We start from the raw sequence: 23,499 nt of genomic DNA, 5'->3' as shown, positions 1-23,499 counted from the left end.
GATCCTTAGTGAGGCTCAAGAGAAATGTCACTACATTGCCGGACTTGTGTTAAGATTTATTGGTCCATTCCCACCACTTTTTACTTCTTCCACTTTCACCCCTGACGGCAGCCATCGGTTAGCGATCATTTTCAGCTGAGAATGGCAGACTCAATCCACTAATGGCAAAACTGAGAGCAAAGTGGAAGCTGCTACCCCGAGCCATCATCCCAGCCGCTTAGACAGGGAAATTGTTTTTCAGGGTTTTACACTGCCATTTCTATTCACCCTTTAATGAATGCTTTCTGTCCATAAATGAAGCAGAGATGGAAGAAGAGGTGAATAAGTGCTAACATAAATTGCAGTGGGTCAACCACAAATACAGGCTTTCAAAAAAAATAGTTCTTTTTTTTTTTCTGTTTAAGTCTAGGTTAAGGTGCTTGCTGATTTCTAAAGTACTTCCTGGGTTTGATTAGTGTCCCTGATGCATCAAAAATCGCTATTTCAAACCTTTATTTTGTAATTCGTGCATCAGGATAGAAGGTCTCTTTTCAAAGAAAAGATAAAGATCAGAATATAATGCGTGCTTTTCACCATTATCCGTCTCTTACGGACTCACCAGTCACATGCTAGGTAATGGATATTGAAATTGAAATAAGCAGGCTCTGAAAAGCTATGGTTGACTTTTACTTTTAGCTTCTGGGCACACGAGTTTCTTTTTAGGTGTGATTCATATCTACGAGGAAAAAATTGGCAAATGGTGGGAGAAATACTTTTCTTACTCATACTGTATTTGTGTGAGTAACAGCTGCACGGGTTTAGCATCTGTACCCCGGGTATTTTCTGTTATCCTGAATTGTATCCCAGGGGTGGAACGACCGTGCGGTCTGGCTAACCATCTTCCCACGTGCTATCTGTGCCATGTTGCTTTGCAGCTTGGCTTTGGATCGTTCCTTGGTATCATCGGATCAAACCTCGTGGAGAACAAACGGCAGATGGTAAGTTTTCATCGCCATAGAATCAAATTCTTCATCTGAAAAAGCTCAACATTTCTGTGGATAAGTGACACATTTCTTAAGGTTGCCCAAATTGGGCCACAAAAGAAAACAGCTACTTTACTTTTCTCCTAAGCCTCTGGGGAACTTGTTTTAAAGTGACCCTGTGGTATGGGACTTGTTCTCACCCTGCCTGATGTTCCCTCAGTGGCCCAGCTACTCTCCTTAAGTCACAGGGATGGAATAATCTGGATCTTGCCTTTTGCTTTTCTCCTCACTCGCAAAGGAGTGCGCCAGCCTATCCAGTCAGGCCAATTGTCCTTGCGTCGGATGCCTTTGCTGCTTTGATTCCTGCTGCTGCAGCCCTGGCTCACTGGCGACCCTCACACCTTCCTCTCTGAGGCATAATCTTGGAGAGGAGTTTTCGCAGAGGGTTCCTGCCTTTTAGGAGATTCCAATCTAGGAGACTTTAATTAACAGAACAAATATATTTAGGGCGCAAGAAGATGAAATGAAATTACGAAGCCAACCTCAAGTATTCCCATTACACATACATAGTTCAAAGCTAAGTATGTGTAAGGTTGAGAGGAAGGGTACGCATATAACAGGAGGTAAAACTCACAAAGTTCTATGTCCGAATGGGGGCCCGCAAGGGCAGGCTGTTATATTTTCCTGTTTCAGCCTGAGAAGGCTTCCTGGAGGGCAACAGAAGACGGTACAGACCAAATTGCAAGCATATTGCAGTTTTATGGGCTTGTAAATCAAGATGCCTGGTGAGTGGTCAGATGGTGGACTGATTAGGCTTCCCTGTACAAGTCACTGTGGCATCTAGACTGATGCTAGAGTCTATTTAACAGCAAGTTTAATCAGATAACGTAATAGCTCCAGGGACAGGGAACTCTAACCGTGTGTTCTCCCCCCAGCAATGTAGGGAATCGCCCTCAGGGGGGTTCTAATAGTTCTCTTCTTCCATTTCACCTGGGCTCTCCGCTGCCAGTTGTGTTTGCACTTTGGGTTTAAATTATTCAAAATGACAGGGGAGTTCTAATTGTAGAGCTGATCATAGCATAGCTGATAATGCCAATTTCATGACATCTTTCATGCATTATTTACCAACTCTCTGTAGTGCTGTGAAGTGAGATTTATGGGGCGAGGTTTCTGAACAACTCCCAAAGGAGATCAGTATTACCTTCTAGCCTGTGAGATGGGAGGACCTTAGGGTGGCCTTGACTTTGATTTCCTCCTTCTCCCTGGGGAGCAGCTTAATGCCACGCTATTTCTCTACCCCCCAAACACCTCAAAGAGGGTGTTTTGAGGGTCAGCACGGGCAGATGGTGGGCTTAGGCAGTACCTATCCCTGCCCCTGGTTACGCCTTGAAACACCTACCCCCACGTGGGGTTGTAGTTTCGCCCTTGTAATGGAAGACAAATTACTAGGAAAATTTCTGTTATCTAACACGATCAGAGAATAGGGCAGTCTGGTTCCAGCAAACATTTCTCTTACTTGAATTTTTTCCTATGTACCACACAGAGTTGATCAATTTCAGAGACTTCAACCCTTGTAAGATATCTTTGACACCTAAGCCATAATAAGTTGAGTGCTCTCTTTCTTCAGTGATGCAGGGCCATGTAGGGTTGTGCAGGGCCTCAGAATCATCCTTTCTTCATCATTGCCCACCATGAGGGGGTGGGAAGAACACTGGACTAGGAGTTGGTGGGCACAGGCTCCTCCATAGACTGGATAGTGACCTTGGACACACCACTTCCCCTCTCTGAGCCTCCAATTCCACAGTAAATAAAATAGGGGGTGGGACTTCATGATGTCAAAGGTCCACCATTTTTCTGAGTCTGTGAATGGAAGAGCCATGCAGTCTAATTCCTCAGCCTCCTCTTCCTTGGGCGCTCATAGACTCATGGAGTGAACTTCTTAGCTTGTCCCGAGAGTGTAAGAAGTGCTTCAATGGCCCCTTCTCCGCGCCCCCCTCCCCCTGCTCCCACTCGTGCTGCGTGACTGAAAAGGGCATTCACGCTTCACACGGGGTGGCAGGCCAGAGTTCTGCTTTGGCTGGCAGTCTCTTGGGGATCGCCTCGTCTCCAGAAGCAGCGAGAGTGGAAGGCTAACAGACACTTTTGCTTTGTCCCCCACCCCCTACTCCCACAGCTGGTGGCTTCCATCGTCTTTATCAGCTTTGGTGTGATTGCAGCCTTTTGTTGTGCCATAGTCGACGGGGTCTTCGCTGCCAGACACATTGTGAGTATTTTTAGTCCTGGGTTAAAGTAAATGGGCAATACAACAAGGCTTCATCGAGTGTGTGTGTGCTGGGTGTGTGCTAAGGGCTGTGAGGGGTACAGGAGAGGGAGGTGACATCACCGGCCTCAAGGAGGTGATGTCAAAATGAGGACATCCCTGGACACACACGGGCATCTAGAGAAATCGGTCTAAGCTGGGCATATAAACTCTAAGTGCCCAAGTGGTTTACCTTGGATCAGAGCAGGCTTCCCAGTGGTGGAGGGGTTGGAGCTAAGCCTTTGTTGACATGTGGGTGACATTTGGAAAAGTCAGAGACAAGGGCCAGGGGACTGGCTTGGAATTGGTGTTGGGAGTGAGCAGGTAGGGAGAGAGCCGCAGGAAGCCACATGACTTCCTGACAGCCTTGGAGGTGGCAGTAGCTGACCTCCCCCACCTCCAACAGTGACAAGAGCAGCCCATGAGGACAGACACCTTTTCTAGGATGCCTGAACTTCGCTGTCTTCATGGCTGGAGTGGAGTAATGTGATTCGGATCCGGAGAAAGCCCCAGAGCTGGAAGTCCCCAAAACGAGCCCAGTCCTGGAGTAGAGGCGCCAAATGCCTCCTGTTCTGGAGAAGCTGTGCCTCGAGTAAGGCTACTTTACTCCTGAAACCCAAACCTGTGCTCCTTCTTGGAGAAGCCTGGGATTCGGGTCCTTCCCACAGGGAAGGCTCCCTGCAGGAGCCCTCACCCCTCGGTCGGCACTTTCCATCTCTTAACGATTCCAGATATCTGGCCTAGGGCCGCCTTCTCCGTTGGGCTCAGTAGACAACAGTGCCTGTGACCCACGGACTTTCAGGGTCCCAGAAAAATATGATCATTTCTTTTCAAATCAGAAGAAAAATGATGAACTTTTAGGCCAAAAAAAAAAGTTTTCACACATAATAGAAATTTGTCTTTATACCAAAGCAGTCATAAGATATAATCAAAATAAATAAAATATCATTGTCAACAATTTTTAATGGAGGAAGCTGTCCACAAAAGGCAAAAGTCCCAGGGAGGTCATAGTATAGCCCTGATCTGGCCCACAAACCCAAATCGAGAGGCAGCCAAGCAGCTTACTGAGCTCCCACAAAAACCTCAATACTCATTTTTTTCCCCCAAGTGAACCGACATTGAAAATGAAAACATCCTATGAACTAGTTGGAATGATATGTTTTCTAAAACAATTGAATTAGAGAAAATTTGTATTATCAGAATATTGTGTGGATCCACCATATTTTATTCTATTTCAGTCGTTGGCTAATAGCGCAGGTCATCCTGAGGGAGTGTCCTGGGTATGGATGGGTCTGGGAAAGGATGATTTGCAACATTATTATTTCAATCCCAACTTGCTCTTGGACTCTCCTCCTAGACATAAGAGTCAGTCCCTCATTTGCCAAGATCAGTGGAATTCCTATGGTCAGTGCTGGCATGTCAGGAGATAATTACTGGGTAGGGGGAAAAGTATGGGATGGAAGAGAGAAGCTTTTTGCCCAGTTTTCTTTTGGGGTCAGGAATATGTCGACCCCTATATCAGACTCATCCCTTTTGAGTTTAGCTGAGAGAGCCATCTTTTTCATCATCTTTTTCTTTTTGAAAAGGCAAGTGACACAACAGGAACTTGTAACATCCACTATCCTACCACCATAACATAGCAATTCTATTGCATATGCAATTTTTGCATATTACCCTCTGAGTATATACCTATTTTTGTAGCATGCTTGTAGACAGTCATAGTATGTGTGCTATTTTGTTTCAACAGGCGCCATCTTAATAACAATAATTCCTTGTTTTTGTGTAGTGAATTTAGTGTTTCAATGTGCCTTAACATCTATTATCTCATTTGAGACCCACAGCAATCCTGTGAGATATGTAGGGCAGGTGTTATTATCCCCATTTGACAAGCACTCTTCACTCTGAGGCAGTCTCCATGGCAACATAGGCCTAGTGGCCAAGAAGCCTGCAGTAGATTTTCATGGCATCATGAGCTAAAATGGCTTCCTCCTTTTCCCTCCTCCTCCCACTCCTAATGTTTTTTTTTAAAACATCTTTATTGAGATATAGTTCACGTCCCATATAATTTACCCATCTGAAGTATATAATTCAGTGGCTTTTAGTACATTCACAGGTATGTGCAAACTATCAGGTCAATTCTAGAAGATTTTTATCATCCCCCAAACAACCCCATACCCTTTAGCTATCACTTCCCTATTCCCCCTGCTCCCCCAAGTCCTAGGCAACCACTAATCTACTTTCTCTATAGATTTCCCTATATTAATTAACATTTCCTGTTAATGGCATCATATAATATGTAGTCTTTTGCAACCTGACTTTTTTTACTTAGTATAATGTTTTCCAGATTTATCCATATTGTAGCATGTATCATTGCTTCCTTTCTTTTTATGGTCTAATAATATTCCATTGTATTGATATACCACATTTTAGTTATCCATTCACAAGTTGATGGACATTTGGGTTGTTTCCACCTCTTGGCTGTTATCAATAATGCTGCTATAAACATTTGTGTTCAAGTTTCTATGTGGACATATGTTTTCATTTCCTTTGAGTATATACCTATGATTGGAAGTACTGGGTCACATGGTAACTACGTTTAACCTTTTGATGAACTGCCAATTTTCCAAAGTGGCTGCACCGTTTTACATTCGCACTGGAAGTCTCTCCACATCCTTGCCAACTCCCGTTATTATCCGACTTTTTAATTCTAGCCATCCTAGTAGGTATGAAGTGGTTTCTCATTGTCGTTTGTTTTGTTTTGTTTTGTTTTGTTTTGGCCGCTCCGCGGCATGTGGGATCTTCCCGGACTGGGGCACGAACCCGTGTCCCCTGCATTGGCAGGCGGATTCTCAACCACTGCGCCACCAGGGAAGCCCCTCATTGTGGTTTTGATTTGCATTTCCCTAAACACCTAAAGGTTTTGATCACTGGCCTCAGCCAAAGGCAATGGGAGAAAAATCCAAATTATATTTACTGGAAGTTTCTTCCAGCTTCTGAGTAAAGGCCCTCCGTGCCTCCTGCAGAGCATTTGATTCGGGAGGTTGGGGTGAGGCTTTGAGAACATCTTTTCGCCTACGCTGTACCTGGCCTAAGACATCTGCCAGTCCTCACTGGTACCCAGACAGTTTTGAGGGAGAAGGCTTTATTACTCTATGGTGACGTCTGTTGGCCAGTTTAAATGAAAGGCACATTTGGACCCCAGCACCGCTCTGGTGGGTTAGAGCCAGCTTTTCCTGTTGTTGGGGCCCTTTAACCTCCTGGTGCCCTGTCCTTTGGCTTGGGGGCATATGTGCTTCCCCTTAAGACCTACCTCCTGGCCCCCCTCTAAATGTGTCTCATTCCTTCTCTCTCTTGTCTCCAGTTTCCTTCCTTTCCCCTCCCCGAATATAGCAATTAACTAGCTGGGAAAATCCCTTTCCCTCCTCGTGCCACAGTCTCTCCTCTTCCACGTGGATGTGATAGTAACCCGGTTGCCTCTCAGGGTTAACATGAGGACGGTGTGAACGCGCCCTGAGAGGGCCTCGCCCAGAGCACACTGACACTCAGCAGAAAGCAGTCTCGTGGCCAGCCCTCCGCTCCGGAGTTGCTAGCCCTTCGGATGTAAAAGACTACGCGGCTAAGTGGCCTTTTCTTACCTCCCAGTCACATGGGCTTGTTCCTCCCCTGGGGCCTCAGTACACAAGAGCAGCCAGAGGCAGCATATGGGCGACCATCACACACACACGTCTGTCTTCATTTAGGCAGTTGGTGGCTGAATGCTCTTTGGAGAACCAGGGGGTCAGGAGGGCTACGACCAGCACATCAAGACTCCCCTTCGGCAGGATGATGATAACTTCTGCCATTGCCCAAACTCGGAAAATAAACCCTGCTGGCAGTGACCATAAGATCCCTCATTCCTTTCCAGCCTGACTCCGGGTTGAGCCCACAGGGCAGTGTACTTTCAGAACACGGAGCGGTCAGGACATTCATGCAGAAGCAGCTGATGGAAGGTCCTAGGTCATTGACGGGGCAGCGGGCAGGGAGGCAGGAGGCACTCGGGTGTCAGGTACAGGAGATGCTCAATCACATGTGTGGGGGGGAAAGCAGCCACCAGGATTATTGAAAACGGTGAGAGAAGTGGGTTTAGGGGGAAGGAGGGGCAATAGATAAACTCCCTCCGCCAAGGTGCTTTTGGCCGAGTTCCAAAGGTCAGTTTGCATAAACTGCTTTTCCTGTGCTACCCTGCTTTTGGTCGAAGCCCCCTACCAGTCAGGGGATGTTTAGTGTCCCCCGGAAAATGGGCAGCATCCCCTGACTGACAGTTTCCAGGTAGCACTGGATTGCATCTGTCTGTTCTACCCCAGCCCCTGTGTCTGAGAGCTCCCTCACCAGGAAGCTGCCCGAGCCAGCAGGGTTAGTCAACTGTCCTTGAGCCCCATGTTCGTTTTCTTGGCTTCAGTGGTATTTTCACTGTCTTTAATCTGTGTAGTTGAGTGAAAATGGCTCACAGCTCATTTGAGTTAAAATCTACAGCAGGCTCCGTGGCTACCCATCCCCCTGGGGCTTGCTTCCCGAGCTCTTCCTTCTGAAAAAGCTGTGGCAATGACAGCAGGGTGTACGTGTCAGCCAGCCCCGGTCCTGTCCCCAGGTGATAATGAATCCTCATTGTTGGAGCTGGCCTCCCTCCGATTGGGAGTGTGATGTTGCAATACGTGGAGTTTTGACTTTTGTTTCCTGGGGACTCTTTGCAAAGAGACAAAGACTAGAAATAAAAGAAAACCAGAGTGGAAATTTCAAGAAACCCACTTCTCAGTCAATTTCCTAATTTCTCATCAACCAAGTGGCCCAACAGAAAGCAGTTATTAGAACATTTTTATGTGATCCTCACATTCCCAGCCTCCCTAGATGGGCAGCTTTCAGAAGTCAACCCAACCCACTACCTGCTCTGGTGTGTGTGTGTGTGTGTGTGTGTGTGTGTGTGTGTGTGTGTGTGTGTGTGTGTGTGTATTCAAATCTTTTATTACCAATCAGAGCACTTGCTGCTCTATTTTCCAAAGCCAAAACCCATTTGGTTCGGTGTTTCCGTTTCCAGGATCTGAAACCACTCTATGCTAACCGATGCCACTATGTGCCCAAGACATCCCAGAAGGAAGCTGAGGAGGTAAGAGCCAGAAGGAGGCTGCACGTCTTACCTTTGGGGAAAGTCTCCTGTTCTGCCTGGAACCCCCTTTCTTTTACTCTTTTTCCTGGGCCTACAGCTTGCTACAAGGTATGTTTAGTTGATTTGTTCAGTGGGTCAGAGCACAGTGCTAATGGGGCCATGGTCATAGGTTAGAGCCTCATGAGGCCTAATCAGATTTACTTTGTTCTGTGGCCACAGGCTGCCCCTCTGACCCCAGCAGGCAGCCTCTCAGTGTGTGGCTTTGATCCCGAGAGGGACAGGTGAAGAGTACAGAGGCCACAGGGTAGGTCCCTCCCCCATGTCTGTGGATGATGGTTCAGCTGCCTGGACTTGATGTCCAGCTGGAAGAAAAGTGGGAGCCCCACCAAGGCAGCAGGTCTGGACCAGGGAGGCAGAGTCTGAGTTCCACATATGGGAGGGGTCAGGAAGCCAAATGAGGGTCACTGAGAAGCCTGGTCCACTTTGAGGCTCTGGGGAGGTCTGGGCTGGCGGCCCGACCCCTGTCATGACACGCCCGGAGGCCAGTCTGATGATGCTTGAGTGGACACGTGAGGGTGTGTCTCTCCTGCCCCGCATGGCTCTCCTTGGGTTCCTTGTTGCCTCACACAGAAGCAGAGGCAGTGGGCGGTGAGGTGAAGCTCGGCTCCAGGTCATTTTTGGAGAGCTTTCATTTCAGCTCACAGTCACCTCTCTCCAATCCAGAGAGCCCTTTAATATAAAACTCTACCATGTGCTTCTAGCAACCTCGACCATTTGGTTCTCTATTAACTTCAAATTGAAAGTCAATGCCCCCCCCCACCGAGAACAGTTAGAAAAATGGTAAACTTGTGACTGTTAGAAAAAGGTGGCAAGTGGATATAAAACGGTGACCGTATTGCATAACTTCAGGGGAAGCGGTTTTCCTTAACATACAGTGTGAACAGTGCCATCCACTTGCCCCATTTTCCTTCCCCAATCACCAGTTTACCATTTTTCTAACTATTCTCAGGTTAGAAAGGAGTAGAAAGATGTATGTGCCAACAGCTTATCAGAAAGGCATGAGCTTTTGGATGAAGGACCCAATATAGAAAAAAGTGCGCATTTACCACCAATATTCTCTATAACACAGCGAAACAAATTTACAAGCACTTCATTGCATCCATATGGGGCAGGGGAGAGCCTGGAAGATTTCTCACAAATAAGAGACGATAAATGGAAGTTAATTTTTACATTTTTTTTTGCAAACGCGAGATGTGTAAAGTGTCATTGCTATTCTCTGGATTTCAACGTGTTCGCATTCTTGTGTTAACCTGGTGACTGTAAAAATGTTAATAATGACTTCCATAGGTTCACTTGTAACCCTGGTCCCCCTAACCCTATTTTTCCTATATAAGGTCATAAGTTCCTCAACCAAAAATTCTCCTTCCGCGAGGGTTATGAGGAACCTTACCCAGGCAGCTCGAGAGGTACTACTGTACTTCAGAGTGCATGTGATGGCCCCTCTGTCTTCCTTCCCATCTGGTCCCCTTTCCCCCATACCCTGGTTTCCCGCCCCTTGTATCCTCATTTCCTACCATCCATTTGTTCTTCTGTCCATTCTTCCATCTGTCCTTCCTCCTCTCCATCTCCACCCTTCAGGGATGGGGCCCTGAGGGCTGTGGCTGAGGCTGCACGTGAGCCCAGCTCCACAGTGACTTGCCTCACACACGAGTTCAGCCAGCCACCTGCCCAGCCCCATCCTGCCCGTGCATTGGTGTGTTCATTTCACAGCCATCCTTACCGTCTCCATCAGTCACTAACTCACAGTGCCAATCCCAGAGGGTCCCGCCTCCCGTCCAGTGCCAGCTCACCTCCTCACTGTGGTGTGTCCCCAGGTGAACTGCCCTCACCTCAGCCGTGGATTCTGCACACCTCGCATCCGGGGCAACACCTGCTTCTGCTGTGACCTCTACAACTGCGGCAAGTGAGTGCCAAGCCCCTGATGGTTTGACCACAGTGGGCACGAGCAGGGCTAGGGTGGGGGAAGGGCGCACGGTAGGGATCAGAGACGTAGAAGACATTGGTCTTCAAAGGATTTCAGCTGACATGCATCACCTGCCTTCTCTGTGCCAGGCATCATGCTAGGTGCTGTCAAGTATCTGATCTCATTTAATTCTTACCTATGATGTATGTAGAATTATTATCCCCATTTTACAGATGATAAGACTGAGGCTCAGAGGAAACAGACAGCTAGTTCAAGGTGACACAGAGTTCGAAAATGGTAGAGGTAGGGTTCACACTCAGTTCTGTCTAAGTCCAAGTTCAACAACATTCAACAAATAGCCTGACTCTGTTCCAGATGCTAGAGATTCAGCAGCAAACAAAACAAAATTCCTTGCCCTCACAGAACTTAGATTTTGGTGCTAGTTCTGCTACAACCACTCTGGCGCTCTGCCCTTCAATTGTTAAAACATCATTTATTCTCTTTCAAGACATATTTAGGTGCCAGGAATACAGAGAGTCCTGCGGAGAAACTCGCAGACTAGCAGGGATGAACGACCTGTGAGCCATTGATTGCAGTCTAGTGTGAGAAGTGCGGTGCGGATCTGGGGATGTACTGGAGACCCTCTCTATGCAAATGACTGGAAGTCAGAGTCGCTGGGGGCAAAGGGGGGGCGTGTCAAGGAGGAGGCGATGTGGGAGCTGAGACTTAAAGGATAAGGAGGGAGTTAGGAAACAAACCCAAGTTGGGTGGAGGTGGGGAGGCTCTTCCCAGAAGTTGTGGGGGAGGTGAGGGCAAAGCGCTGGTCACAGATCAGATCATGGAGGGCTCACTGGCCATAGGAATGCCTCTGGACTTGACCCTGTGAGCAACTGGGAGCCATTGAAGGGTATAGCGTGGAAGATGGATTTGAGTGGCTAGAGACTGGAGGCTACTAGGGGGCCACTGCAAGAGTCCAGGCCAAAGGGAACGGAGCCTAGATTAAGTTGGTTTGGGGATGGTGGAAAGCAAGGAGTACTTTTAAGAGCAATTTAGAAGGTGGAATAGACAGGAATGCGTGAGCAGGTGATGCAGAGCATAAAAATGGCCCTGTATGTGGGGTGTGTCAGCCGGTGCCTGCCATGCACATATTTTCTTTCAGCTCTCAGTGCAGGGGTGCTGAGGAGGGGGAGGGCGGAAGGGAGGGAGGAGTTAGCAGAAGGGGCCCGGATGGAGCTGGGTCCAAAAGGGGTCAGCTGGATGCACCCCTCCTCACTCACACTCCCTACTCATGGTTTTGGGGGGTCAGTTTCTCCGGTTTGAGGATTAAAGACCTGACAGACCAGAGGCAGTGGGGCAGGGGGGTGGGGGGAGGAGAAGGGAGACTCACGCCAGCCCTTTTACTTTCTTTGCTAGCACCGGTCTCATTTCGGTCTCATTTCGTTAAAAGGTTTGGCGGTGGAGGAAGAGAAACTTAAAGACTCAAATGAGGTTTGGGGATTATCTGGGAGATTCAATTATTCATGTTGTAATAATAACTAACACTTGTAAAGGACTTCCCTCCTTAGCGGTGATGGAGAGCTGGCTATAATTGTACCTCCTGAGCCCATCCTTCCAAAAATGATCAAAGGAATGTAAAATAGGTCCTAGGGGAATTGGGGTTAGTTTGCTATCTTTCCTCTTGCCTCCCCTTGTCCATCCCCCTCCCCCTGCTCAGTCCTCTCCTCTGTTTTTACCCCCTCCCTCCTTTTGACACCCTGTCCCCTGGCCAGCTCTCCTCTCCCCTCTCCTTTCCCTTTCCATTCTGAGATCCCAGGAGGAGAGAGGAGGCCCACTGAGAGGGCTGAGAAGTGATTCCTTATGGGCACACCTTTCTCTCCACAATTAGGTGTGTTTCTGAAAAAGGTCTGAATAAACTAAATCCCACTTTAAATTCCATTTAGCTGAGCCCTTAGGTGAATTTTTTTTAAAGTGGAGACTCAAGCCCAATTTATCTTCCTGTCAATCTAAACTTCATAATAACTGACTTTCTTAAAGCAAGTCATGCCAGGATCGTCTTCAAGGCCCTAAAGGAATTTTATGAGGAGCTCTGCTAAACTCTGGGCTCCCTAAAGGCAGCGAACACGACTTCATCTTATCTTTATCCTCAGGCCCCGGCACAGGACCAGGCTTGAATGAAAGACCTGATGACAAGGGAGTGACATGTGTTGAAAAGGATCAAAAAGAGGAACACCCTTTTCCCCAGGAAAATAAACTATTGGACCAGACAACTAAGAGGGTTCATGGGGACACTGCCCCTAACGACCTTTGAGCTGGAAACGCTGTTCACCTACCTGATGCCTGGGGACCAGCCTCAGGCGGCGATCCAGGCCTTGCCCAGGTCTGTAGCGTTGAGATTCCAAGGGCAAAGCCACTAGAAAAGCACTTACTGAGCTTTTCATCAGGAAACAGTCCCAAGCGGTCAGAAAGCAAGGCCGCGAGACTTAAGAGGTGATGATCCTACAATAGAAGGAAAAGATTTTCCTTGACCCGAGACTTTTTCCAGCCAGCTCGAAGGAGGCCTAATCTCCAGGCCTAAATATAGCTAGCTGCAAGCATTCTGAGGCTCAGAGACTTTAATTTAGCCGAATGCGTATTTTTTTTTCCTCACATGAAGCCTATTTTTAATCAATTGCCACCTCCTCTAGTCCATTTCCTGGAAAGGAGGCCAAGAAAAAAAAAAGTGGGAACAAAAACATCAGGCAGTCATTTGTACAGCGCTACGGAAACAGAGTTTCTGCTGTCCCCTCGAAGCCACAGACCTTCTTTGACGTCAGGGGCAGCGAGGTTTTAATACCAAACATAGATGATTCCATTTCATCCTGTGCAGGAAGGTGGTTTCTCTAGGACGCAGCTCTGCAGCAGCTGCCTTTCAGCCTTCACTCAGCTTTGGAGAGGTCAAGTCAATATCACTGGTTTTCCGTGTGTAACCTAAAGGAAGCGAAAGGAAATGGGCGTGTTTTGTGAACTGCTGCAGCTGGTGATGAATAAAATGAAAGATGATAGCTCACTTTCATCCATTCCTCCCTTTGCCAAACTTTTATTGAGCTCCTACTGTGTGCCAGGGACTGTTCTAGAAGGATAGATATCCTTAAAATAACATTTTGCCCTTAAGGAACTCAATTTACCAGGGGGATTATGGGGAGGGGGGTTTAGACCGAATCACAGAATACACGCAGTGAGAGAAAGATGCACAGAGGCTGCCCATAGCCGCTGCTGCCTGTCCACCAAGAGCTGGTGAATAGTTCCAGGCCCTTATTGAAGAGCTTGGCTTTATCCAAGATCTGTTGCCTCCTACTCTGTTGAATGGGGACTGAAACACAGAGAGGTTATCTGTTTCTCCAGGCACACCCAGCAAGTTGGGAGCAAGGGGGTAAAAGCCCGCACTGGGTAATCAATCTTATGATCAATGCAATGATCCGTCTTTGAACCCAGTTACTCATTCACCAAGTATCTATTGATGACCCATAACGTTTCTACCACCCAGCTAGGAGGCAGTGAGGGAGACACAAAAGAAGTGTAAGAGATGGCCTTGCCCTCCAGAGGTTAGAATTTAGACGGAGCCATCGTGTCCACCTTGGCCTTGGTTGTAGCTTTAGCACCCGGCACGGTACTCAGCACTGGCTCTCAGTAAGTATCAGATGAAATGAATAGCTGAATTACTGACATATGCAACGTGCCAAACTAAGAAGAACAGACTGAGGCTGTGGGAGTCCAGGTACAAAGCTAATGAATGGGCGCTGGAGTCCTTGAAGAATGAGAAGTGTGTGTTGAAGCTTTGCGCAGCGGGAGAGATCAGGACAGGCAGAGAACAGAAGGCAGTACCTCCCACGCAGGGGGAGAAATCTGAGCAAAGGTCTGGAATAAGTACCCAGCATGGCCAGTTGGGTGCTTCTGAGGATTCCAGCCTGGCTGGAATGTGGATTCCATTTTGGAGTTGGATTATGGCAGACTGAGGAATTGGGATACTTTTTCCTGAAGGTAATGGGGAGCCAGGGAAGGGTTTTGATTAAATGAATGACTTAGTTTTACAAATGTGTTAGGAAGCTGAACCAGGCAGTGATGGGGTCTGGCAGGAGGGCCCTGCAGTCACAGAGGCTTGAGGGTGGGAGCAGTGAGAATCCAAAAGATGGAATATCAGACGAAGCTCCGCCCAGAGACTGAACCAAATGGAATCGTGAATCTCAAACAGAAACAAAACACATTAATTCGCTAAACCCTGAACCAGATCTAGTATTAATGTTCTTTTGCTTCATGGTTCAGTAAAAAAACATTTTAGTAGCTGCCGAACCCGCTCAAACTGAAATCAAACATATATTCTCTACAATTAGTGAATACTTTTAAATGAACTACTAACCTAGCCCCATGTTGTGGTATGTGCTTTTAAAGCACATTTTGCCAGAGGCTGGCTCTTAAAAGGGAAAAAACACAGCTACATGTTTTTTGGGGGGCCCTTACAATGTGCTAGAGTACTGCTTCCGTGCATTCGCTCATGAAATCCCCCGGGCTCAGAGAAGTTCAGAAAGTTGCTCAAGGTCAGACAGCAAATAAGTGACAGAGCCAGGGTTCAAATGCAGTCTGATTCCAGAGTCTGCTCTGCTGTACCAACCATCTGTATGTGCTACCAGCCCACCCTCGGTGTTTTAGGACATAAGCAAAGATACCGGGGGAGAAGTCAGAAGCTGATTCTCAAGCCTCCCCTGCACCCCTACAACCCCACACTCGCCCTTATACACAGGCCTGCCTTTTTCAGGGGAGAGTCCTTGTACAGCGGTGCCTTTTTGAGCAGTAAGTAATCTGTGTATCCTCCCTGCCCCATCCCCAGGCTCGAGTACCATGCCAGCTAATAGGAGACACTCAATGTATGCTTCCAGGTGGTGTCCAGCTATGTTCCTGAAAAACCTGAAATCCTGCTCAAATTCTGATGAATTGAAACACTGTTAAAATTCTACTATGGAAGCTTACTATTTAAAACAGCGGGTCTCAAATATCAATGAGCTCGTTAACACAGATTCCAGAGCCTCACCCCAAGAGATTCTGCCAGATTTAGTAGGACTGTGGCTGGGCCTCAGAATCTGCATGTTTAACCATCTCTTTCTCAAAGATGCATGCACACACACACAGACACACAGAGACTCCCACAGGCACACACAAATAACACAGTGACACAGGCAGGCACATAGACACACAAACACAGATTTTGACGCAGGCTGTCCTATAACCACACTGATTTCAATTCCTTAAAGAAGCACTGGTTTTAAAGAATTCTAAGATAATTCATCTGTAAAGTTGAAAAGTCTTCTGTGAATAATCTCTCCCTGATTCATTTTGGAGGTTAACATTTAATTTTTTTTCTTTTTCATTTTCTATATTCTTATAGCAGGGGAGTCACACATAACTATCCTGATGCCAAGGGGTTTGGTTCTAAGTTTAATTGTAAGAATCACAGTGTTTAAGATTCATTATTGATTCCAGTGGCCAAGTTGTAAACTAGTTTGCAACATCCAGGAAGACAGGAGCTTCCATTTAATTAATTTAACCAGTATTTATGTAGCACCAACTATGTGTCCAGCACAGCAGTGAACAAAACAAACCAAGTCCCTACCTTCATGGCACTCACATTCAAGTTAGGGAGACAGACAGTAATGAAGCACACACATTAGTAAGGAGTAAGTGCTGCAGAGGATTTAGGGAAGGGAAATTAGCTTGGGCTGCCATAACAAAATACCATAGACTGGTTGGCTTAAACAACAAATCTTTATTTTCTCATAATTCTGGAGGCTGGAAGTCAGATCAGGCACCAGCATTGTCAGGTTCTGGTGAGGGCTCTCTTCCTGGCTTGCTGATGGCCACTTTCTTGTTGTGTCCTCAAGTGGTCTTTCCTCAGTGTGTGCATGCGTGCATGCGGAGAGTTCTCTCTTCCTCTTTTTGTAAAGCCACCAATCCTATCAGATTAGGGCCCCACCCTTATGATCTCATCTAACCTTAATTACCTCCTAAGAGCCCTTCTCCAAATACAGTCACCTTGGGAGTTAGGGCTTCAATATATGAATTTTGGAAGGGAACACAATTCAGTTCATGGCAAGTAGTGGGCTAGAGAGTGACCAGGCTGGGTGGGGGTGGGGATGTCTTTGGACAGAGTGGTCAGGGAAGGCCTCTCTGAGGAGGTGATATTCAGATTTTGTGCAGGAGCTCAGCTTTAGTGCTTTATTGGGATGTTGTTTTTTGTTTGTTGGTGTTTTGTTTTGTTTTGAGAGAGGAAACACTGAAATCTTTGAAGCCTGAATTCAGATCCCAGCTCTACCGCTTACGACTTGAGGAAATTCCTAACCTCTCTGTGCTTCAGTTTCTTCATCTGTGAAATGGGAATGGTGATAGTACTTACCTCATACAATATTGTAAGGATTTGCAGCACAGCCTAATAGAACTTTCTGCGATGATGGAAATGCTGTAATCTGCTCTGTCCAGTACAGTAACCAGCCACTAGTGTGGCCCTTAAAAGTGTGGCTGCTGAGCACTTAACATGTGCCTGGTGAGACTGAAGAACTGAATTTTTAACTTAAATAGTCACCTGTTACTAGAAGCCGCCATATTAGCACAGATGTAATCAATTCACGTCTGTAAAATGCTTAGCCCCGTGCCGGGCACATAGCAGGTGTCAATGATTGCCATCTAGGATTAGCGTTAGCTGATGGTAACAAGTGTTTCTCTTGGGCAGGTAGGAGGGTTTTTGGGGATAAACGGTAATCACACTTTGATTGATTATCGTATCTTGCTCCCCGAGTGCACTGTTGGCTACGATGTCCCTTATGATACCTCCCCACCTGCCCACCTGTCTTTTCACTGAGCCGCATGGTAGCCAAAGCCCTAGAGGGACAGCCTGCTCCCTGGAGACTGACTGGATGTGCTTCTCCCCGTCCAGCCGGGTGGAGATCACGGGTGGCTACTATGAGTACATTGACGTCAGCAGCTGCCAGGATATCATCCACCTCTACCACCTGCTCTGGTCCGCCACCATCCTCAACATCGTCGGCCTCTTCCTGGGCATCATCACTGCCGCTGTCCTGGGGGGCTTTAAGGACATGGTAAGGAAGGAAGTGGCTTCCCATCCCACAGAGGCCCCTCCTCCTGTCAGGGGTGGGGCGAGGCTAGGCGGTTGGGGGCAATGGGGACCCACGCTTTGAAGGGAGGAACAGAAACCGTTGGTTCACGAATGTAGCTGCCGGGCTTCCCTGGTGGCGCAGTGGTTGAGAGTCCGCCTGCCGATGCAGGGGACGCGGGTTCGTGCCCCGGTCCGGGAAGGTCCCACATGCCGCGGAGCGGCTGGGCCCATGAGCCATGGCCGCTGAGCCTGCGCTCTGCAACGGGAGAGGCCACAACAGTGAGAGGCCCGCGTACCCCCCCACAAAAAAAAAAAAAAGAATGTAGCTACCTTTGACTTCCCTGGCGGTCTAATGGTTAGGACTCCGTGTTTCTACTGCAGGGGGCCCGGGTTCGATCCCTGGTCGGGGAACTAAGGTCCCACATGCCATGCAGTGGGGCCAAAAAAAAAAATGTAGCTGGTTTCAAACATCTCAAGTCGAAGGAGCCAGGTGATACCATCAGCCTGCAGACATATCTTGTTAACATGAGTTGCCTGTGTTTTTGAGGCACATTCTGGGGGCGGGTGGGGTTCACGCTAGTTATGTAAACATAGCCTTTAATTACCGCCCCCCACTCCCTCCACACACACACACTTTTAGTAGAAACCTTTCTGGGTGGTATTTCCATTAACAGACTTTGGGAGAGCTGGAAGCAAAGACGTTTTTTAGCTACAGGTAAGAGTACTGCTCGTCTCCCCCTCCCCAGGAATTTCCTCCTGGAGTTTCTCCAGAAAGAGCTTCGGGACTCTCTGCATGTGAAGGCCCAGCCCTAGGCTAAACTGCTGGTCAGGTCTTGTCCTCAACCTTAACCTCACTCCCAGTCTCCCTGCGTCCCCTGTGCTCCCTTTCAACTCTTTTCCATGTTCATGTGTATGTCTGCAAAGGCACCCCAGGACTCAGCGCCCAGTAGGTGCTCCATAATAGTGGGGTCCTTCCTTCTTTTGCTTTTAAAGCATTTCAAAGCATTTATTTGCTTATTTAATAAACCTTGATCTCTAATGGAGATAATAGCTTTAGAGCGATGGTTCTCAACCTGCTTCAGATTAGAATGGCATCACCTGAGGTGCTCTAAAAAATCCGGCCGCCCGGACTGCAGAGATGCCAATTTGATTGGTCTAAATTGAAGCCCAGGCATCAATATTTTTTTAAAAGCCCCCAGGTGACTCCAACTGTGGCCATGGTTGAGTATGGCTGCTTTAAAGAAATGTCCCACCCATGTCTAGGGAATTATTTTGTGCCTAAAAAGGGTTTTCCTTTGACCCCAGAAATGAGGCAGATGACCCCTAGGCCTTTGGCTGTTTCTGTCCCATTTGGGGCGGGGGTCACTGAGGAACAGGAAGCTGAAAGGCAGTTTGTAGTTTGGCCCTGGACTGTCAAAAGGATGAGTACTGGAAAGTGAAAGGTGCGGTAGGAGCGGGGAAGAGAAGAAACTCTGCAGTTTTGGGCAAGAAACAAGTCCCCAGTAGAACTGGGTGGTGACCCTGCTCCGCCCAGCCCGACTGTCCTCTTTTTTCCCCTCCCTCTCTCGTAAGCGCATCTCTCATTCCCGGGCCCCTCCTCCCACTCGGGAAAGCCCAAGCTCGGGGCAAGCATCAAGGTAGGGGGGCCCCTTGGAGGGAGAAGGCTGTCCTGTAAGTTCGGGCCTGACGGAGCATTGGGGTGAGAAAGCTTCAGAAAAGCTGTTTCTGGGTTGGAGCTTCTTTGGAGAAAAGAATGCCCTTTGTTCTTGGAGACTTTCCCCAGGGGGCAGGTGAAAGCAGAGGACTTGTGTAGAATCTGAGCCTCTCTGGCTGGAAGAGAAGCTTCTGGTTGGGGCTGGCGAGTTGAGATGGGACATCAGGATGAGTTGTTAAGGCTTCCCTGAATTATCCCTCGAGCTCTCGGACATGGACAGCCGAGCGCCCTGATGTACAAAGGGAGTGGCTGGCGGCCACTTGGTAGGCTCTGTGGGGCTCCTGCAAGGACTCTTGTCAAAACTCAGTTGACCATTGATGTTTAGGTTTATTTCTGAACTCTGTTTAATTGTTGAAATATATTTGACTTACAATAGCATATTAGTTTCAGGTGTACAGTCTGCACGGTTAATTTCACTGTGACCTTGATCTCTAGGGGAATAGGAGTTTGTTGACAGTCTGTCCTGAGAGGTGCCAGCAATGGCCCCTTTACTCTCTGTAAAGGGCTTTTGTACAATTTCTTTTTTTTTTTTTTTTTTTTTTTGCGGTACGCGGGCCTCTCACTGCTGTGGCCTCTCCCGTTGCGGAGCACAGGCTCCGGACGCGCAGGCTCAGCGGCCACGGCTCACGGGCCCAGCCGCTCCGCGGCATGTGGGATCCTCCCGGACCGGGGCACGAACCCGTGTCCCCTGCATCGGCAGGCGGATTCTCAACCACTGCTCCACCAGGGAAGCCCTGTACAATTTCTTTCTCCACTTCTCACCACCACTGGTACCTCGTGAAGTAAATATTACTGCCCCCATTAACAGATGAGGAAACAGGCCAACAGAGGTCAAGTTACCTGCCCAGGGCTAAATAGCAGAGCTGGCAGTGGAGCCCAGGTGTGTTAGATGCCAGAGCCTTTGCTCCTGCTGCGTCGCAGCTGCCCCGAATGAAAGAGCATTCGGCTAGCCCTTTCTGGTTCTACAAGTGCTTTAACAGACATTACCTCATTTGTTTAGTTACTTTCATTAAAACAATTGAAAGCAAGTTGTTTCCACCTGTTGGGAGCTTCTCTGAGAGGAAAGGAGGAGAGCGAGGGAAGACCTGAGCGTCATCAAATGCCAGGCCTGGGAACCCAATCAAGGGCCAGTGGGGAAAACGAAAGATGAAGGCAAAGAGCAGGGGCAGGAGATTTGATTCCTGACGGGAGAGAAGCGGGAGTTATAAGACGGGAGCACCTAGGAGGAACCGTTGTTTCGATCACTTTATTAAAATGAAGCATGGTGTGGAAAATCCTGGAACATCAACCAGGTAGGCCTGGGTCCAAATGTGCTTGGTGACTCTTGGCGTGCCTCGGCCTTGAGTAGAATGCCTTGGGGGCTGCAGGGAGGCCCAAGGGTGCTGGCTGATGAAGGGCATTCCTGAGGAGTAAGGCCAGGAGCCAAAAGCTGTGAGCTAGCAGCCTTCAAGGAGATCAGCTCGGAGCATCGTTTCCAGAGTTGTGGGAACCTGAAAGGAAAAAAGACGTCATCTTGGGCTTCCCTGGTGGCGCAGTGGTTGAGAGTCCGCCTGCCGATGCAGGGGACGCGGGTTCGTGCCCCGGTCCGGGAGGATCCCACATGCCGCGGAGCGGCTGGGCCCGTGAGCCATGGCCGCTGAGCCTGCGCGTCCGGAGCCTGTGCTCCGCAACGGGAGAGGCCGCAGCAGTGAGAGGCCCGCGTACCGCAAAAAAAAAAAAAAAAAAAAAAAAAAGACGTCTTCTTTCCCTGACCAGAGGGGCTTGGTGAAAAGGGTCTTGAACAAATGTTTGATGACCAAAGTGTTTGCTGCCCAAAGATATAAGAATTTGAGGTGAATCTTTAAAAGGTGATGATATCTTGCCATTTTCTCCTACTTGGCGTCTCTGGTTTAGACTAAAGTGGGGAGAAGTCAAAGTGGCCTTCTTTCCAAAGTCCGCAATTGTTGTCTCAGAAGAGACTCAGTGTTGTCCAGGAGAGAACGGCTTTGACCATTTTCTGTGCTACCTAGTAACTGTTTCACTGGAGCTCAGAATGCTACTGGTCAAAAATGGGGGTCTCATAACTTAAGCCCCAGAATTATTGGTACAGAAATACACACACTCCTATATGCACACACAAGTAGAGATGGAGCCCAGATTTATTGGAAAATCAGAATTACTGATTTAAAATGTAACCAGACCATGGGACTTCCCTGGGGGTCTAGTGGGTAAGACTCCATGCTCCCAATACAGGGGGCCCGGGTTCGATCCCTGGTCAGGGAACTAGATCCCACATGCATGCTGCAACTAAGAAGCCCACTTTCCGCAAGTAAAGATCCCGCATGCCGCAACAAAGGATCCTGCATGCCGCAACTAAGACCAGGAGCAGCCAAAATAAATAAATATTTTTAAAAACACAACCATAACCAGACCAATATTTGGGGCCATCCCTTTCGCTTCTCCCCTGCCTGACTCCTGACTTCACCCCCCCTTCACTCCCTCAACCTCTCTTGGTTCCCTGTCCATTTTCTCTGCGTCCTCTACACTTCTATTCTGTGGCTTTCTTGTGCTTATTTAATCTTCCTCCTGTGTTTCTTTCTCTATAATAGTCAACTTCCTTTCAAAGATTATCCTGGACCCCCAGCCTGGCTGCACACAAAAAACCTTTTCTAGATAGAGTTTACATTGCATGATTGCATCTCTATTGTTAGGCTTAGTTTATTTGCATAGAAGAACTGGTTTCGTTTTGCAAGAGCTGGAGGGTGTGTTTTTAACTGACACGAGGCCAACGGAACATGGTTTCTCGGACTTCCTCAGGGATGACATTTCTTTTTGGAATCCTTGTGGAGAGGTAAGGGCATTTCTGAGCACTCTTCTGTAATGCGAGCAAGCCCTTGGAATGGTCAAGATCTAAGTTCTCTCCCACACAAGAGAGAGGCTGAGAAACATTTCTCTGGTTGTCTGTGAGTAGCATCATAATGACTGAGGCTTGTAGCTCTTCAAACCTCCTAGAGATGTAAACAGTAACCCACTCCAAGGAAGAGAGCAACAGACTGTGTTGAAACTTGCTGTAAGGGAGTTTCCTCTGCCAGCATCCCACCATGGTTGCCTGTGACATTGCCAAAGCGTGCCCACACATTTTCATCACTTGAGAGGAAGCTTCTGCTCTCTGTTAATGCAAAGTAGATACGTACCAGAAACAAGACACGTTGATTTTACAGACAGCTGTCGATTATCCACACGAATGAAGGGGGTGTCAATGACATGGATGATGGAAAGAACATTTACCCACACCTTGACCCATGTGGCACTCATAAGGTACAGAGCACAGTCCTGCTTGGGAACTAATGAGCGGTGGTGGCTTCCTTGAGCAGTGTTTTGGCCTTGTTGAAATCTGCAACCCCATCCTGGATGAGATTAGCTTTAACCCTTGAAGGGCTACACACGTCACCATGTAATAAAAATGGTATTAAATTCTTTCTGCATTGCTTTGTTTTCCCCAAAAGTGGGGATGGAATCTGCAAGAATCCTTACAACTTTTATAAGCCCTTTGTGATTGATCACATTTCTGTCACGGCAATAGCAATAGCTTTGTCCGTTTGACATTTTGTATTTGGGGTCTCAATTTCTTCTTTTTCTTTTTTGTTTTTGAAAATCATACAAATGATTTCAACTTCTCTATAGGTTTGAATTTTTCAAAATAATAAGTTGTGGGGAAATGACACAAGTAATACATATTAGTTGTGAAAACCTTGGCTATATAATTGAAAGTGAAGAGTCCCCATTTACTTCCTAGTACCGCTGCCCTCCCCAGAGATAACCATAGTTAACAGTCTGTTGTGAATCTTTCCACATTAATTTCATTGACAAACACACATATGTGTATAACTGAGTCTATTTTTTACATAAACTGGGATTATGCTACATTAATGTAACATGGTGGCTTTTTAAAAAGATTTTATTTTTTTAGAGCAGTTTTAGGTTCACAGCAAAATTGAGAGGAAGGTGCAGAGATTTCCCACGTACCCCTTCCCCACACGTGCGCGGCCTCCCCCATTACCCACAGCCCCCACCAGAGGGGTGCATTTGTTACCAAGGATGAAGCTATATCGCCACATCAGAATCACCCAAAGTTCATAGTTTACCTTAGGGTTCACTCTTTTTTAAAAAATAAATTTATTTATTTATTTATTTTTGGCTGCGTTGGGTCTTCGTTGCTGCGCGCGGGCTTTCTCTAGTTGCGGCGAGCGGGGGCTACTCTTCGTTGCGGTGCGCGGGCTTCTCATTGCGGTGGCTTCTCTTGT

General features: G+C 47.6%; 1 protein-coding gene across 6 annotated transcripts in view; it reads left to right on the top strand.

Annotated features, from left to right (window-relative positions):
- TMEM255A (transmembrane protein 255A) overlaps positions 1 to 23,499 on the top strand; it is a 47,992-nt gene that overhangs the window by 13,941 nt on the left and 10,552 nt on the right. For 4 of the 6 annotated variants that reach the window (XR_003677824.2, XM_007116068.2, XM_028482364.1 and 1 more), the window contains exons 3-7: positions 915 to 977; positions 3,136 to 3,225; positions 8,333 to 8,401; positions 10,276 to 10,364; positions 17,323 to 17,485. Coding sequence is in view for 5 of the 6 variants with exons in the window: in XM_007116068.2 (XP_007116130.1) it covers positions 915 to 977; positions 3,136 to 3,225; positions 8,333 to 8,401; positions 10,276 to 10,364; positions 17,323 to 17,485 (474 nt within the window). In the remaining variant the exon portion in view is untranslated. Of the gene's footprint in view, positions 1 to 914; positions 978 to 3,135; positions 3,226 to 8,332; positions 8,402 to 9,795; positions 9,868 to 10,275; positions 10,365 to 17,322; positions 17,486 to 22,416; positions 22,484 to 23,499 lie in introns of those variants that run through there. The other 2 variants (XM_007116067.3, XM_028482365.1) reach the window with 2 other exon arrangements.

Source organism: Physeter macrocephalus, chromosome 21 (genome assembly GCF_002837175.3).
Source record: "Physeter macrocephalus isolate SW-GA chromosome 21, ASM283717v5, whole genome shotgun sequence".
Lineage (NCBI taxonomy): Eukaryota > Metazoa > Chordata > Mammalia > Artiodactyla > Physeteridae > Physeter > Physeter macrocephalus.
This window is presented reverse-complemented; position numbering and strand designations above follow the sequence as displayed.